General features: G+C 44.9%; 1 protein-coding gene across 5 annotated transcripts in view; it reads left to right on the top strand.

Annotated features, from left to right (window-relative positions):
- Positions 1-1,108: 1,108 nt before the first annotated feature.
- The window catches only part of GFRA3 (GDNF family receptor alpha 3), a 41,635-nt gene continuing 28,518 nt past the window's right edge, over positions 1,109-14,225 (top strand). For 2 of the 5 annotated variants that reach the window (XM_030318986.1, XM_030318971.1), the window contains exons 1-3: positions 1,110-1,371; positions 9,897-10,184; positions 13,800-13,892. In XM_030318986.1, coding sequence (XP_030174846.1) covers positions 1,296-1,371; positions 9,897-10,184; positions 13,800-13,892 — 457 coding nt within the window. In that variant the 5' untranslated portion in view covers positions 1,110-1,295. Of the gene's footprint in view, positions 1,372-9,896; positions 10,185-13,799; positions 13,893-14,225 lie in introns of all 5 variants that reach the window. The other 3 variants (XM_030318977.1, XM_030318994.1, XM_030319004.1) reach the window with 3 other exon arrangements.

Below are 14,225 nucleotides of genomic sequence, written 5' to 3'. Positions count from 1 at the left end.
TGTGAAGGGTGATTTACACCCCTGGCTGGGATGACTCTCTTTCTGGGCTGATTACATCGGCAAATGCCCCCCAGAGGCCACAGCAGGATGGCCATATTGAGAAGCAGCAGCCAATAAATCTCAGAGGTTTATACTGCATTACTTGATACCCTCCTCCTGGCCCTCTGCCAGGCCTCTGTAGAAGTGAGGAGAGGGCTTGGGCTGCAGGGTTAGGAGACAAAACCCTCCACTTCCTTTCATTATCTTCTTTCTCTTTCTAAGCACTGCTTAGTTATTCTTCCAAGTCATTGTGCCTCTGTTTATCCTGGAAGCAGGTGGGAATCAACCCTAGGCTCAACAAATACCCTTACCCTTGTGGGTAGAAATCCTGGGCTCTTGGCACAGCTGTGTTTCTACCTCACTGTTTACTCTTGATAAAGGAGGTTGCTTTCAGAAACATCGACCTGAAAATGAGGAGGCTGCTAAATGGTCTCTCTAGCACCTTCTTCAGGGATCATGTCTTATCTATCTCCAGGGAAACCTCTAATCTGAGAAGGGTTTAATCCTTCCACCCTCCCTAATGACACTGAAGGGGTTGAATTTTGGAGGAGGCTAGTCTGGCAAAAGTCCTGGAATCTGGCCGCAGGACTGTCCTCAGCACAGCCATTTCACCTGTCTGGGGCCCATCTTTGCAGAATCATGGGGTTAATGATAACAGCCCGACCTTACCCTTGAAGATACTTACAACGGGGAAATGGAGGCAAAGATGTGCAAATTCTAAGCAGGGGGGGGGGGGGGGACCTAGAAGTGCCTTGGTGCTGTTTGTTCAAGTTTTCTTGGAAGGGGTGGGGGTGCGGAGTCCAGAAAGTGAGAAATGGTGCTTTTTTTGTTGTTGTTTTGATAAATACTTGATCTCCTGATATGGCGAGTCTCCAGCTACAGCTGCCACAATTGTCTTGGGCATAATTCCTCCTCTAAGCGAAGTGGGCAACGGACGGCAGGTGGGCCGGCTCGGGTAGAGAACCCTCTCTCTGGCACGCACAAGCCGGGCGCATGCCCTTTTCGCCCCCACTCCCGCCGTCTTCCGGATAGAGTAGAAGCGATGCGGTTCGTCCGCGCGCTTCGGAGTTGGAGGGCGGCGCCCAGGACTCTGGTGGGAGAGTGTCGGCACCGCGCGCGAGGAAGGGCGGGAGGCGGCAGTGGCTGGCGGTCGAGGAGCCCGGCTCGCAGAACCTCAGCTCGAGGAGCTAGGGGAGCACGGCGCTGGGTGCAGGCATAGCGTCTCCGGAGCCGACGGCCGGCGTGCGGACAGAGCCATGGTTCGTCCTCCTAACCCGCGACCACTGGCGCCCTTATTCCTGCTGCTGCTGCTACCGCTGCCGCTTGGAGCCGGTGAGTGTCGTCTGTGCGTACGCGGGACCGCTACGGCCAGGGCATTAAGGGGAGAGGAGAGGAACCTACGGGGTGGGGGGGTGGGGGGGGGGCATTGGTCACGGTTGTCCAGAGGGGGCTCAGACACCGCACTACCGCCGTCCCAGGTGGCCCTGTGTACGCGGAAGGAAGCCCTGGGTGCCGGGAAGGGGCTACCTTCCATGCCTAGTACAGTTTTTGAACTGTTGTAGATTGAATGCCAGTAATGGCCAGGACACCCAAGCATATCCTCGTTCCCCTACTCCCCATTCCCCCACTTTCCTCTTTTGAGGTGCGTCTACACAGACACAGAACAGTAGCAGCCAGGCCACTTCCACGACAGCATCTCTAGGAGGTGAGGAGAATCAGGCTGGAGTGCCATTTGCTGCACATGGGCTTCAACCCTTCCACTCTCTGTAAGGACTGGGGAAGTGGACAGTAGGTACGCGTGAAGAAAGAAGTTTTTTGTAACTGACTTGTTACAAATTAGGGTTATAAACTGCTGCCAGAACTTCTAACATCATTATTTGAGAATATTTCTCACTGCCACCCCCTCCATCCTTTTAGAACATACTTTCATTATTTTAATTATAGCAGAAAACTCACTGTTGGGGAAGATGGCTCAGCACACACAAATACACAATAAGTATCTTGTGGAATATATAGTTCAGGGCCTGGTTTTAGAACTATGCCATTCCCCCAGAAAAGGGTAGCCTTGGATCCAAGATCCCAGGGAACATGCCTGTGACCTTTGGGAGTGGGACGGGTGCATGGAAATCTCATTGTGGGGCTCCTGCCCTGAGCCTCAGTGGAGACAGAGACCATACATGGACCCGTCACTTCGGCTCACAAAGTAGTCACTAAAGAAATGAAATACTATATATGTGGAGCCTTGGCTGCAAGACAGATATGGAAGGAAGGAGGGAAAGGACTGGTCTATCCAGATTCACTCCATCAGTAAATCAGGGCAGCAAGTTATTACCAATCTGATTTTACTGCCCAGAAAATTTCAGTAACCCTAACAGTATGGCTGAAACCTTACGGTATGCCTAACATCAGGCGGAAACCTTAAACACCTTCCCCATCAATCAATTAAGTATAACAAGTTCTACCCTGTTATGATGAACTTCAACATTGTCCCTACCTTCTTTTGTTAGAAGAAGGGTGGCCCTACCTTCTTTTGTTGAGGTGCAGTTGCCCCTAAATCCACCATTGTTCAGACTCTGAACTGTCAGCTCTGAACCTGGAGGTTTACTTTTGAAAATTGTTCTGACTCAATATTTAGTCCAGTTTAAGCAGTGAGATGTGGACTTGCTACATTTCTTTCAGCAAGCACTTATTGGGTACGTACCAGCAGTAACATCTTAAATATATAATATTTCTCAAACTGTTTGTTTTATTTAAAATTGGTGAGTATTTTTCATTTATTGTTTTAGTTTTATTTAAATCCAAATTAGTTAATATATAGTGTAATAATGGTTTCAGGAGTAGAATTTACTGATTCATCACTAACATGTAACACCCAGTGCTCATCCCAGCAAGTGCTCTCCTCAATGCCCATCACCCATTTAGCCCATCCCCACCCTCCCACACCCCTCCAGCAACCCTTAGTTTGTTCTCTGTCTTTAAGAATCTCTTATGGTTTGCCTCTCTCTCTGTTGTCTTATTTTTCCTTCCCTTCCCCTTCTTAAACCATCCAAATCCATGTTTCTCTTTTGGTAAAGATAAATCTCTCATGCCTTCTCTAAATATGTTTTTGAAATTTCAAAAGTATTTTTCATCTTCCACATATATAATGATCAAATATACTTTTTTGAGCCACGCATTACCTTTGGAAATTCTGATATACTCCTGTAAGGGGCCTAACCTATATCTTCCCTAGCCCTCCATTGAGAAACACTGGTTTAATCCAAATTCCTCACCTTACATTTGGGAAACTAAGGTCCAGAAAGTGAAGCAAATTGTGCTAGGCAGAACTGGGACTAAGGTGAGTGAGTGAAGGGGGTGCCATTGAAAAAGTAGTCAAGATAAAGAATATTTTAATGCAATATATATTTTTTTAAGATTTTAAAAATTCTTGGGGCGCCTGGGTGGCGCAGTCGGTTAAGCGTCCGACTTCAGCCAGGTCACGATCTCGCGGTCCGTGAGTTCGAGCCCCGCGTCGGGCTCTGGGCTGATGGCTCAGAGCCTGGAGCCTGTTTCCGATTCTGTGTCTCCCTCTCTCTCTGACCCTCCCCTGTTCATGCTCTCTCTCTGTCCCAAAAATAAATAAACATTGAAAAAAAAATTAAAAAAAAAAAAAGATTTTAAAAATTCTTTTAAGTAATTTCTACAGTGAATGTGGGGCTTAAACTCACAACTCTGAGATCAGAAGAGTCTCATACTCCACCAACTGAGTTGGCCAGGTGCTTCTTAATGCAGTATTTTTTTTTCTTTTTTTTTTTTATATTTTTTTTTTTAAATTTTTTTAACATTTTATTTATTTTTGAGACAGGGAGAGACAGAGCATGAACAGGGGAGGGTCAGAGAGAGGGAGACACAGAATCTGAAACAGCCTCCAGGCTCTGAACTGTCAGCACAGAGCCGGACGCGGGGCTCGAACTCACGGACCGTGAGATCATGACCTGAGCCGAAGTCAGCCGCTTAACCGACTGAGCCACCCAGGCGCCCCTGCAGTATTTTTTTTTAATGCAAAATCAGGGGCACCTGGGTGGCCCAGTCAATTAAGGGTCTGATTTTGGCTCAGGTCATGATATCATGGTTCATGAGTTCAAAGTTCAAGCCCTGCTTCAGGCTCTTTGCTATGAGCACAGAACCTGCTTCAGATCCTCTGTCCCTCTCTGTGCCTCCCCTGCTCATTCTCTATCTTTCTCGCTTTTTTAATTTATTTATCAAAAAAACAAATAAATGTTAAAAAAATTTTTTTTTCAACGTTTATTTATTTTTGGGACAGAGAGAGACAGAGCATGAACGGGGGAGGGGCAGAGAGAGAAGGAGACACAGAATCGGAAACAGGCTCCAGGCTCTGAGCCATCAGCCCAGAGCCCGACGCGGGGCTCGAACTCACGGACCGCGAGATCGTGACCTGGCTGAAGTCGGACGCTTAACCGACTGCGCCACCCAGGCGCCCCAAAAAAAATTTTTTTTAATGAAAATCAGAGGCGTTGCTGCTGCAGCCACCATCACATCCACAGTCATGCCGACGTACGAGTTCTCTGTGGACATGACCTGTGAAGGCTGCTCTAATGAGGTCAGTCAGGTGCTTAACAAGGTGGGAGAAGTTGAGTTTGACATTGACCTGTTCAACAAGAAGTTTTGCATCAACTCTGAGCACAGCATGGACCTTCTGCTGGAGACTGTGGGAAAAACAGGAAAAGCTGTTCCCTTCTTTGACCCCAAGTAGTGAGGGCCTGGACCCCTGGGCCCAAGATGGACCAAAAGGGACAGGCCTCTGATCCTCTCCTGACTTCCAGACAGACCTGGGGCCTGGCAGTCCTACTCAGCAATGGAGGTTCCTACAGAGACCCTCACTTGCCCAGCCTCTCCCTCACTTCCCTGCAATAAAATCAAGCCACCCTGGTTGGAAAAAAAGAAAAAAATAAAAATCAGTGCTGACTTGGGCACCTGCGTGGCTCAGTCAGTTAAGCATCTGACTTTGGCTCAGGTCATGATCTCACGGTTTGTGAGTTCAAGTCCCACATAGGGTGAACACGAGCCCCGTTCAGGTGAGCCCCACTCTCTCTCCCTCTCTCTCTCTCTCTCTGCCCCTTGTGGGATTCTTTCTCTCCCCCATCTCCCTCTGCCTCTCGCTTACTTGTGTCATCTCTCTCTCAAAAAAAATCAAAATCAATGCTTGCTTCAGCAGCACATATACTAAAAATCAAAATCAATGCTCCCCCCCCCCCAAAATCCATGAGGAGCAAAATATCAAAAATGTAAATAAAAAGAGTAACAATGTCATGCTGAAGCATATTGGAGCCTGAAGCAAAAGGTGAAGTCGATACTACCGATCCTGCCTTTGTGCATTGGATATGACCAATTCTCAAACTTTGGGATGCATCATATTTTCCAGTGAACTTGCTAAAACTCAGATTCCCAGGCATTATCACCACAGCTTCTGATTCAGTAGTTCTGGGATGGTGTCAGAAATCTGCATTTTAATAAGTAATTGACTTAATTATTGTTTGATTGAAAGAAAAGGTTGGACTAACTAAACTCATGCCCCTCCTCATTCTGGCACTCTTTGATTTTAAATAGAGGGAAGGAGCTCAGAGAAGTTACAGAGGTGACTCACAAAATTCCTCTGTTATTTGTTTATTTCTTTTTTAAGTTTATTCATTATTTATTTTAAAAGAAACAGACAGCACTAGTGGGGGAGGGGCAGAGAACGAGGGAGAGAGAGAATCCCAAGCAGGCTCTGTGCTACCAGTGCAGAGCCTGATATAGGGCTGGAACTCACGAAACTGTGACATCATGACCTGAGCCAAAACCAAGAGTCAGACACTTAACTGACTGAACCACCCAGGCGACTCTGGTTATTATTAAAAAAAAATTTTTTTTTAATGTTTATTTTTGAGAAAGAGAGAGAGAGCGCTAGCAGGGGAGGGGCAGAGAGACAGGGAGACAAAGAATCCAAAGCTGGCTCCAGGCTCTGAGCTGTCAGCACAGAGCCAAACGCGGGGCTCAAACCCACAAGCTGTGAGATCATTATGGCTGAAGCTGAAGTCTGGTGCTTAACCAACTGAGCCACCCAGGCACCCCAACCCTGGTTATTTTTTTGAATAATAGGAGCTCATACGGAACCAGCACTGTTCTAGGCACTGGCAACAGAGTAGTGATAAGATAGATGTAGAGGTCCAGAGGGGGAGATAATAAAAAATCAAGTTAAGGGGCGCCTGGGTGGCGCAGTCGGTTAAGCATCCGACTTCAGCCAGGTCACAATCTCGCGGTCCGTGAGTTCGAGCCCCGCGTCGGGCTCTGGGCTGATGGCTCAGAGCCTGGAGCCTGTTTCCGATTCTGTGTCTCCCTCTCTCTCTGCCCCTCCCCCGTTCATGCTCTGTCTCTCTCTGTCCCAAAAATAAATAAACGTTGAAAAAAAAAATTAAAAAAAAAAATCAAGTTAAAAAAATTAAGTGATGATAAGTGCTATGCAGAGAATTGGAGTAATGATGTAGTAGAGTAGCTAGGGGGTTATTTCACATTGGTTGGTTGGGGATGGCCTTTCTGCGATGCTATTTAGACAGAGAACTCAATTACCAGAAAGGGCCAACCATGTGAAGATCAGGGAGAAGAGCATTCCAAGCAGAAAGAAAGGCTAGGGCAAAAACGCTAAGGTTGACACAGACTTGTCTTGTTCAGTGGCAACAAAAGGAAGGCCTGTGTGGGTGAAAGGAAGTGGGAGAGGAGAAGTGGGCTGGAAGGTAAGGTTAGGTAAGTGAGCAGGGACCTGGTCTTACAAGGGTTTGTAAACCAGGGCACATAAACTAGATCCTAATCTAAATTTTTTTTAAATGTTTATTTATTTTTGAAGGAGAGAGAGACAGAGTGGGAGCTGGGGAGCGGCAGAGAGAGAGGGAGATGCAGAATTGGAAGCAAACTCCAGGCTCTGAGCTGATAGCACTGAGCCTGACACAGGGCTCAAACTCAAGAGCTGTGAGATCATGACCTGAGCCCAAGTTGGACGCTTAACCGGCTAAACCACCCAGGCACCCCTAAACTAGACCCTAATCTAAGTGCATTGGAGGTTGTTGGAAGAATTTAAGCAGAGTAATGAGATGATCTCATTTACAATATTTAACAGATGCTCCCATATAATGCCAATCGGCATTAGAATTACATTATATTCACACAATGGAATGATATACAGCAAGGAAAACAAGCTAGTTGCAACTTAATGGGTAAACTTTACTTAGTGGGTGAACTTCATAAAGGTAATATTGAGCAAAAGAAACTAAGACACCAAAAGCACATGTTGTGTGATTGAAAAGCAGGCAAAAGTAACCTCTAATGTTAGAAATCAAGACATTGGTTTCTTTCGGAGGGGTTGGTGCCTGGCAGAGGGCATCTGGGGCGCTGGTAATGTTCTGGTTCCTTATCTGAGGTCTGGTTACACAGTGTATTAAATTTAAAATTCATTGTACTGTACATTTTGATTAATACATGTTTCTGTATGTTGTACTTTAATAAAAAATTATTATCAAACATGATATACAAATGACTACCAAACACATGAAAATATGCTCAACATCATTAGTTATTAGGGAAATACAAATGAAAACCACAGTAATATACTATCTCACATCCATAAGGATGGCTGGTTAAAAAAAAAAAAAAGGAAAATAAGAATTGACAAATTAGAACCTTTGTACATTGCTAATGGGAATGAAAAATGGTGCAGCCACTGTGAAAAACAATTTGGCGATTCTTCACAAAGTTAAACATAGAATTACCATACGACCCAGAAATTTCACTCATAGGTGTACACCTAAGAGAATTTTATGCAGGAATTCAAGCAAATACTTGTACATGGATGTTCACAGAAGCATTATTCACAATAACCAAAGCATGGAAACAACCCTAATGTCCACCAACTGATGGACTGATAAAATATGGGATATCCATACAATGAAATCTTACCCATACATAAAGAAGAATGAAGTAGTGATACACGCTGTAATGTGAATGAACCTCAAAAAGCAATATGTTAGGGGTACCTGGGTGACTCAGTTGGTTAAGCATCCAACTCTCGATTTTGGCTCAGCTCATGATTTCACAGTTTATGTGTTCAAGCACTACATCAGGGTCCTCACTGTGGTTGAACCTGCTTGAGATTCTCTCTCTTCCCATCTGTCTGCCCCTTCCCTGTTTATGCATGCATGTGCTCTCTCTCAAAATAAATAAACTTAAAAAAAAAAGCAATATGTTAGGTGAAAGAAGCCAGATACAAAATATTACATATTTTATTATTCTATTTACATAAAATATCTAGAATAGGTATCTGTAGAGACAAAGCAGATTAGTGGTTGCCAGGGACTAGAGAGGTTGGAAAAGGGAGAGTGACTATTTAATGTGTATGGGTTTCCTTTTGGGGTCATGAAAATATATTGGAATTAGATAGAAGTGATTGTTGTACAACATTATGAATGTACTGAATGCCACTTAATTATGCCCTTTAAGATGGTTAATTTTATGTTGTATGAATTTTATCTCAATGGGAATGGTTTCCAACGTGTAAAAAAAAAAAAAAAGAGGTCATTAAAAAAGATGGCTGCGGGTGCGTAGGTGGCTCAGTCAGTTAAGCTCCGACTTGGGCTCAGGTCATGATCTCGTGGTTCATGAGTTCAAGTCCCAAGTCAGGCTCTGTGCTGACAGTTTAGAGCTTGGAGCCTGCTTCGGATTCTGTGTCTCCCTCTCTCTCTGCCCCTCCCCTGCTTGTGTGCTCGCTCTCTCGCTCTCTCAAAAATAAAATAAACATTAAAAAAATTTTTAAAGAAAGTTGGCTGCAACAGCAAAATGTTAGTTATGTAAGGTAAAGGATATATTAACTAATCTTATTGTCTTGATCACTTCACAATATATATGTAAATCAAATCATCATGTTGCCCACCTAAAACCTACACGATGTTTTAAGTCCATTAAATTTCACTAAAGCTGGAAAACAAAACAAAAAAAGTATGGCTGAATGGTATGGGAGAATGAATTTGGAGGATGGAATCAAGGAGACCAATAAGGAGTGTTGGCAGTAGTTCAGACAAAAGCTGATGGTGGTTTGAGGATGTGGTGATAGATGTGGAGAGAGGTGGACAGCGTCCTGATATATTGTGGAGTTGGCAGGACTTACTGGATTGAACATAGGATATGAAGGAAAGAGAATTAAAAATGACTCTTAGATGTTTTGCCTTGCAAAACTGGCAGCATGATGGCTACCCTTTGACAAGGATGCTAAGTCCTAGGATGTAGGGAAGATCCACAAGGCTGACCTATAAACCAACATCGATATTATTGAGTGACAGAATCAGCAAAAGTTCCCTAACACCAACACCAAACAGTTCCCCCGTAAAGGTATTTTAAAGTGACTTTTAATGGAAGCCTCAGAGTTGTAGCTGACTCTCATTTAGCACTCCCATGCACATTGTCAACTCTCTGGTTATTATACTAGCCCTGCCTGTGCATTGCTCTGCCAAGAGCCCTCTTCCCTGTGCCTGGCAGGGTCATATCAGGCTCAGCTTCAGACAACAGTCCCCCTCCTTCTCTTAGGAGGCTGAGCAGCCTCTCTTCAAATCCACCTCTTCTTGGGCCTCATCTATTCTGTCCAGATTGTGACAGCTGCAGATTCTTTACTCCTACTGGGCTTTTCTCTCCACTTATTCCTAAAGGCCTCTATGCCACCCCAAGACTTTCCTGCCCAAGATTTCATCTTGAATCCTCTACTCTACCTCACACCTTGTTACTCCCAGACAGCTACTCTGACCTTATGTGAGCCTCACCTGGTCTCTCTTCCTCCACAGCAGACCCTCTCCCTATAGAGGGCCGGCTCGTGAACAGCTGTATTCAGGCCAGGAGGAAGTGCCAGGCCGATCCTGTTTGCAGTGCTGCCTACCACCACCTGAATTCCTGCACCTCTAGTATAAGCACCCCGTCACCCACACAGGAACTTTTGGTCCCTGAGGACTGCAGGGAGGCAGCAAAGCACCTCAGGAATAGCTCTCTGATGAGCTGCACATGCCATCGGCGCATGAAGAACCAAGTTGCCTGCCTGGACATTTACTGGACCATTCACCTTGCCCGCAGCCTTGGTGAGGCCCCCCTCATAGAGTGGACTAAGCTAAGGAAGATGGCTCTTGTGGGGTGGTTGTTCAATCCTACAGGATATAGGCTGCATGGTAGATTCTGGCTGGGATGGTAATGAAGCTCTGCACTTGACATCTACAAGAAGTAGAGGGAGGAATTGGCAGTATTCTTTTGGGCACCCACAGTGCTGCTCTCTCTTCTTCCTACTTCCCCCTTTCCTACCTGGCAACATGTAGCTGCCTCTTGGCAGAGCTCTGAACCAGACTGTGGCCCAACCTGGGGAGCTCCTGGGACAGAAGTGTATGGAGAAAAGGTGGAGGAATATGGTCTTAACCTGTACACAGATTCCAAATACAACATAATCCATAAGTTCAGAGAGAGTGGGAAACAGCTTCCTGGCCCTGCCTTTAACAGAAAGGATACTCGTTAACCAGACAGAAGATAGTGAGAGAGAAGGACTGGAAGAGCCAAAGAGAGGAGCTTCCTCTGACTTTTTCCAGAGACGCCTCTCTGTATTAGTCAGCTTTTACTGGACTGTGCTGCAGTAACAAAACAGTGTTTTGTAAAACAAAGTTTTCATTCTTGCTCATGTTCTGTGTTAACTATTTCATGTATCTTCTTCATTCTGGGATCCTGGCTGAAGGTACGGCCTCCATCTGGAATGTTCTTATCTCATGGCAGAGGGAAATGGGTAATGGCAGAAGCAAATGATGCCTTTAAAAGCTACTCAGATGTTATATAAAATACTAACACTCACATTCCACAAACAAAGCAGATCACATGGCCAAGCCTGAATCCCTGGTGAGGGGGAGTATACTCTTCCCACAGGAGACCCTGAAAATCACATGGCAGTAAGTGTGGAAACCTAAGAGTTCTATCCAAATAGTATAGCAGGCTTCCAGACTAGGATCTTGTGATAATTTCTTTGTCAGGTGGGGATAGGACTCCCCTTGATCTAGTTAACTGTGGACAAAAAGGACCAGTCATCTGCCTGCCTCCAACATATTCTCAGTATACATCAGTGGAACAGGGACTGGAGAACCACCACAAACACTCTCAGAAAGAGGAGGAATGAGAAGCACACAGCAGACATTACTTCATAGCTGTTCTGAAGTCCTCTGCACAAATTGTTGTCTAAGGGCCATCTTCCCTGGGAGTAGGAATTGCTCTTTAATAAGGCCCTGCTTTTGCTCCCTGGGACAGTTGCTTTATCTGTTGATCTCCAGGGCTCTTGGCCCAGCCCCCTACCCGTGACAGGTTTCTTTGGCCATATCTGAGAAGGATGTTGGAGACTCTCACCTCTTTGAGGAGTGAACAGCGTTCTCAGCTTGCTGCCTACCTGAGAAATGTTGGGGCATTTTAAATCTCCAGTAGAGTCTATTTGAATCCTGGCTGGTGGCTCTTAGCAGTACAACTTTCTCAAAACATAATTGCTTTTTTTATATCTTTGGTTTCTGTCACCTCTGGTGCCAGTAGCCTTCCCTATAATTCTTTTCAAGACATATATCTCTTTCTAGACTTAATCAGAAGTATCTTGCTCTTATCAGAGGGAGAGCCACTACCCTAGTCTTTTTTCCCTGAGCATAACTGGCAGGATTTATTGATACCATCTTAATCAGTGAGAGATCTCCACAAAGGGCATGATAGCCATATACTTGAATTGGTCTTTGCCCCAAGGCTGAGTCTTAATGGACCTTATTACTCAAAGCATTTTTTTTAATTTTATATTTTAATATTTGAATATGAAAAACAGTTCCATCTTTTAATCCTGCAAATCCTGAAATTTCTGGATTTTTTCTTTTCTTTTTCCTCTCTATTTGCGAACTGATCAATTCTTCTCTGAGCTTAACTTTCTTGTAGTACCTTGCAAAATGCAGCCAATGATGGGGCGCCTGGGTGGCGCAGTCGGTTAAGCGTCCGACTTCAGCCAGGTCACGATCTCGCGGTCCGTGAGTTCGAGCCCCGCGTCGGGCTCTGGGCTGATGGCTCAGAGCCTGGAGCCTGTTTCCGATTCTGTGTCTCCCTCTCTCTCTGCCCCTCCCCCGTTCATGCTCTGTCTCTCTCTGTCCCAAAAATAAATAAACATTGAAAAAAAAATAAAAATAAAATGCAGCCAATGGCAATCAAGACATATTAGTAAAGGGGCACCTGGGTGGCTCAGTCAGTTAAGCTCCTGACTTGGGCTCAGGTCATGATCTTTTAGTTCGTGAGTTCGTGCCCCACATTGGGCTCTGTGCTGACAGCTTGGAACAGTTGGGAGCCTGGAGCCTACTTCAAATTCTGTCTCCTTCTCTCTCTCTGCCCCTCCCCCACTCACACTCTTGTCTCTCAAAAATAAATAAACATTTAAAAATTAAAAAAAGAAGACATACTAGTAACCTTCTGCTTCTCAGCTTCTTTTCCTTAAAGCACAAGCTCATTCAATATAACATCTTCCTTCCAAGTTATTGCAGGCAACAGTTTTCCCAAATGCTTTCCCACTGCATATTGAGGACTGCCATTTTTCATACTTCAGGAACAGCTTATTTACATCCACTCACTGCCCAGTCCCAAAGCCAATAAAATTTTAGATTTTTAGATCTTAGATTTTTTTTTGTTACTGCAGCACTCATTTCTAGATACCAGTTAAATTTTTTTAATTTTAATTTTTATTTAATTTATTTTTTTAAGTAGGCTCCATGCCCAGTGTGGAACCCAAAATGGGGCTTACACTCATGACCCTGAGATCAAGACCTGAGCTGAGATCAAGAGTCAGATGCTTAACCGACTGAGCCACCCAGACAACCCCACCAATTACATTTTTAATAAGAATTTGCCAGGTTATGCTGCAGTAATAACCAACCAACCCCCACATATCTGGCCTCCTAGAAAAAAAATTTAATTTTTGTCCATGTTACACATCGGCTGTGGGCTTCCTTGAGTGGGATTTGCCTTTGCTCTACCTGTCTTCTTCATTTGATGATCCAGGCTGCTCGAGGGAAAAGAGCAGCAGCAAGACCATGTGATGGTTCTTAAAGCTTCTGCTCAGATGTGATTTCTGTCACTTCAGCTCACAATCCACAAGCCAAAGCAAATCACATGGGCAATCCTTATAGTAGGGTGTGGAAGTATACTCCTCTCATAGGGGCCCTGAAAGTCACATGGCAACTGAGGTGGGGGTGTGTGTGTATAATCTTCTCATAGGGTGGGTAGCTAGCAAATAGCTGGAAACAGTAATGCAATTTACCACCCTTTTTGTTCCCTGTTTTCCACTCCTCATCCTAATCAGTTCTCTTTCAGAGCTTCCCCAGAGACTTCTCCCTAGATCCTCTTGTCTTCTTGCCTTTCCCCTTGGGAGCTTTCAGGGCTTCCCAGATATCCAGACCATCCTTTCCTACTTGCTTGACCTCATCCATATTTTTTCCTCCCTATAGATGCATTCTCAAAGGCAAACTGGGTGACACTTTGCACTCTTTCATCCTTCTCTTCCAACAAGATTAGCCAACATTTATTGAGTACCTACTGTGTCTATGAGCTATGCAGTGACTTTATGATCTATTATGTCCCCTTAAGGAGCCCACAGCCCCTCCTGTTCCCACCCTCCAATCTGGTCCTCAGGATTCTTATCACCTTGTCTCTAGGTGACTATGAACTGGATGTCTCCCCCTATGAAGACACCGTGACCAGAAAACCCTGGAAAATGAATCTCAGCAAACTGAACATGCTCAAACCAGGTGTGGAGGGCAGTCTGAGGTTGGGACATGAGGGATGGACCCTGAAGGAAGGGTGACTGATGGGGAACACAAGCCAGACGGAGGGCGTGTTGGGAGAGAGTACTAGCCTGCCACGTAACTAAAGAGCATTGTGTCAGGGTGGAAGTCTGAGCTGTGAGCATTTGTGGTCTTATATGTCAACAAATAGTTAATAGGGAGGCCATTAGGACTCCTTGGTTCCAAAAGGTGGGTCTCTACAAAGCGTTTGATGGAGTGGCAGCAGTCCCAGAAAAAAAAAATGCTGAAATAAAGTAGTTACCCTCATTCGAGGCAGCCAGGAAAGTAGCTTTTTGT

Source organism: Lynx canadensis, chromosome A1 (assembly GCF_007474595.2).
Source record: "Lynx canadensis isolate LIC74 chromosome A1, mLynCan4.pri.v2, whole genome shotgun sequence".
NCBI lineage: Eukaryota > Metazoa > Chordata > Mammalia > Carnivora > Felidae > Lynx > Lynx canadensis.
This window is presented reverse-complemented; position numbering and strand designations above follow the sequence as displayed.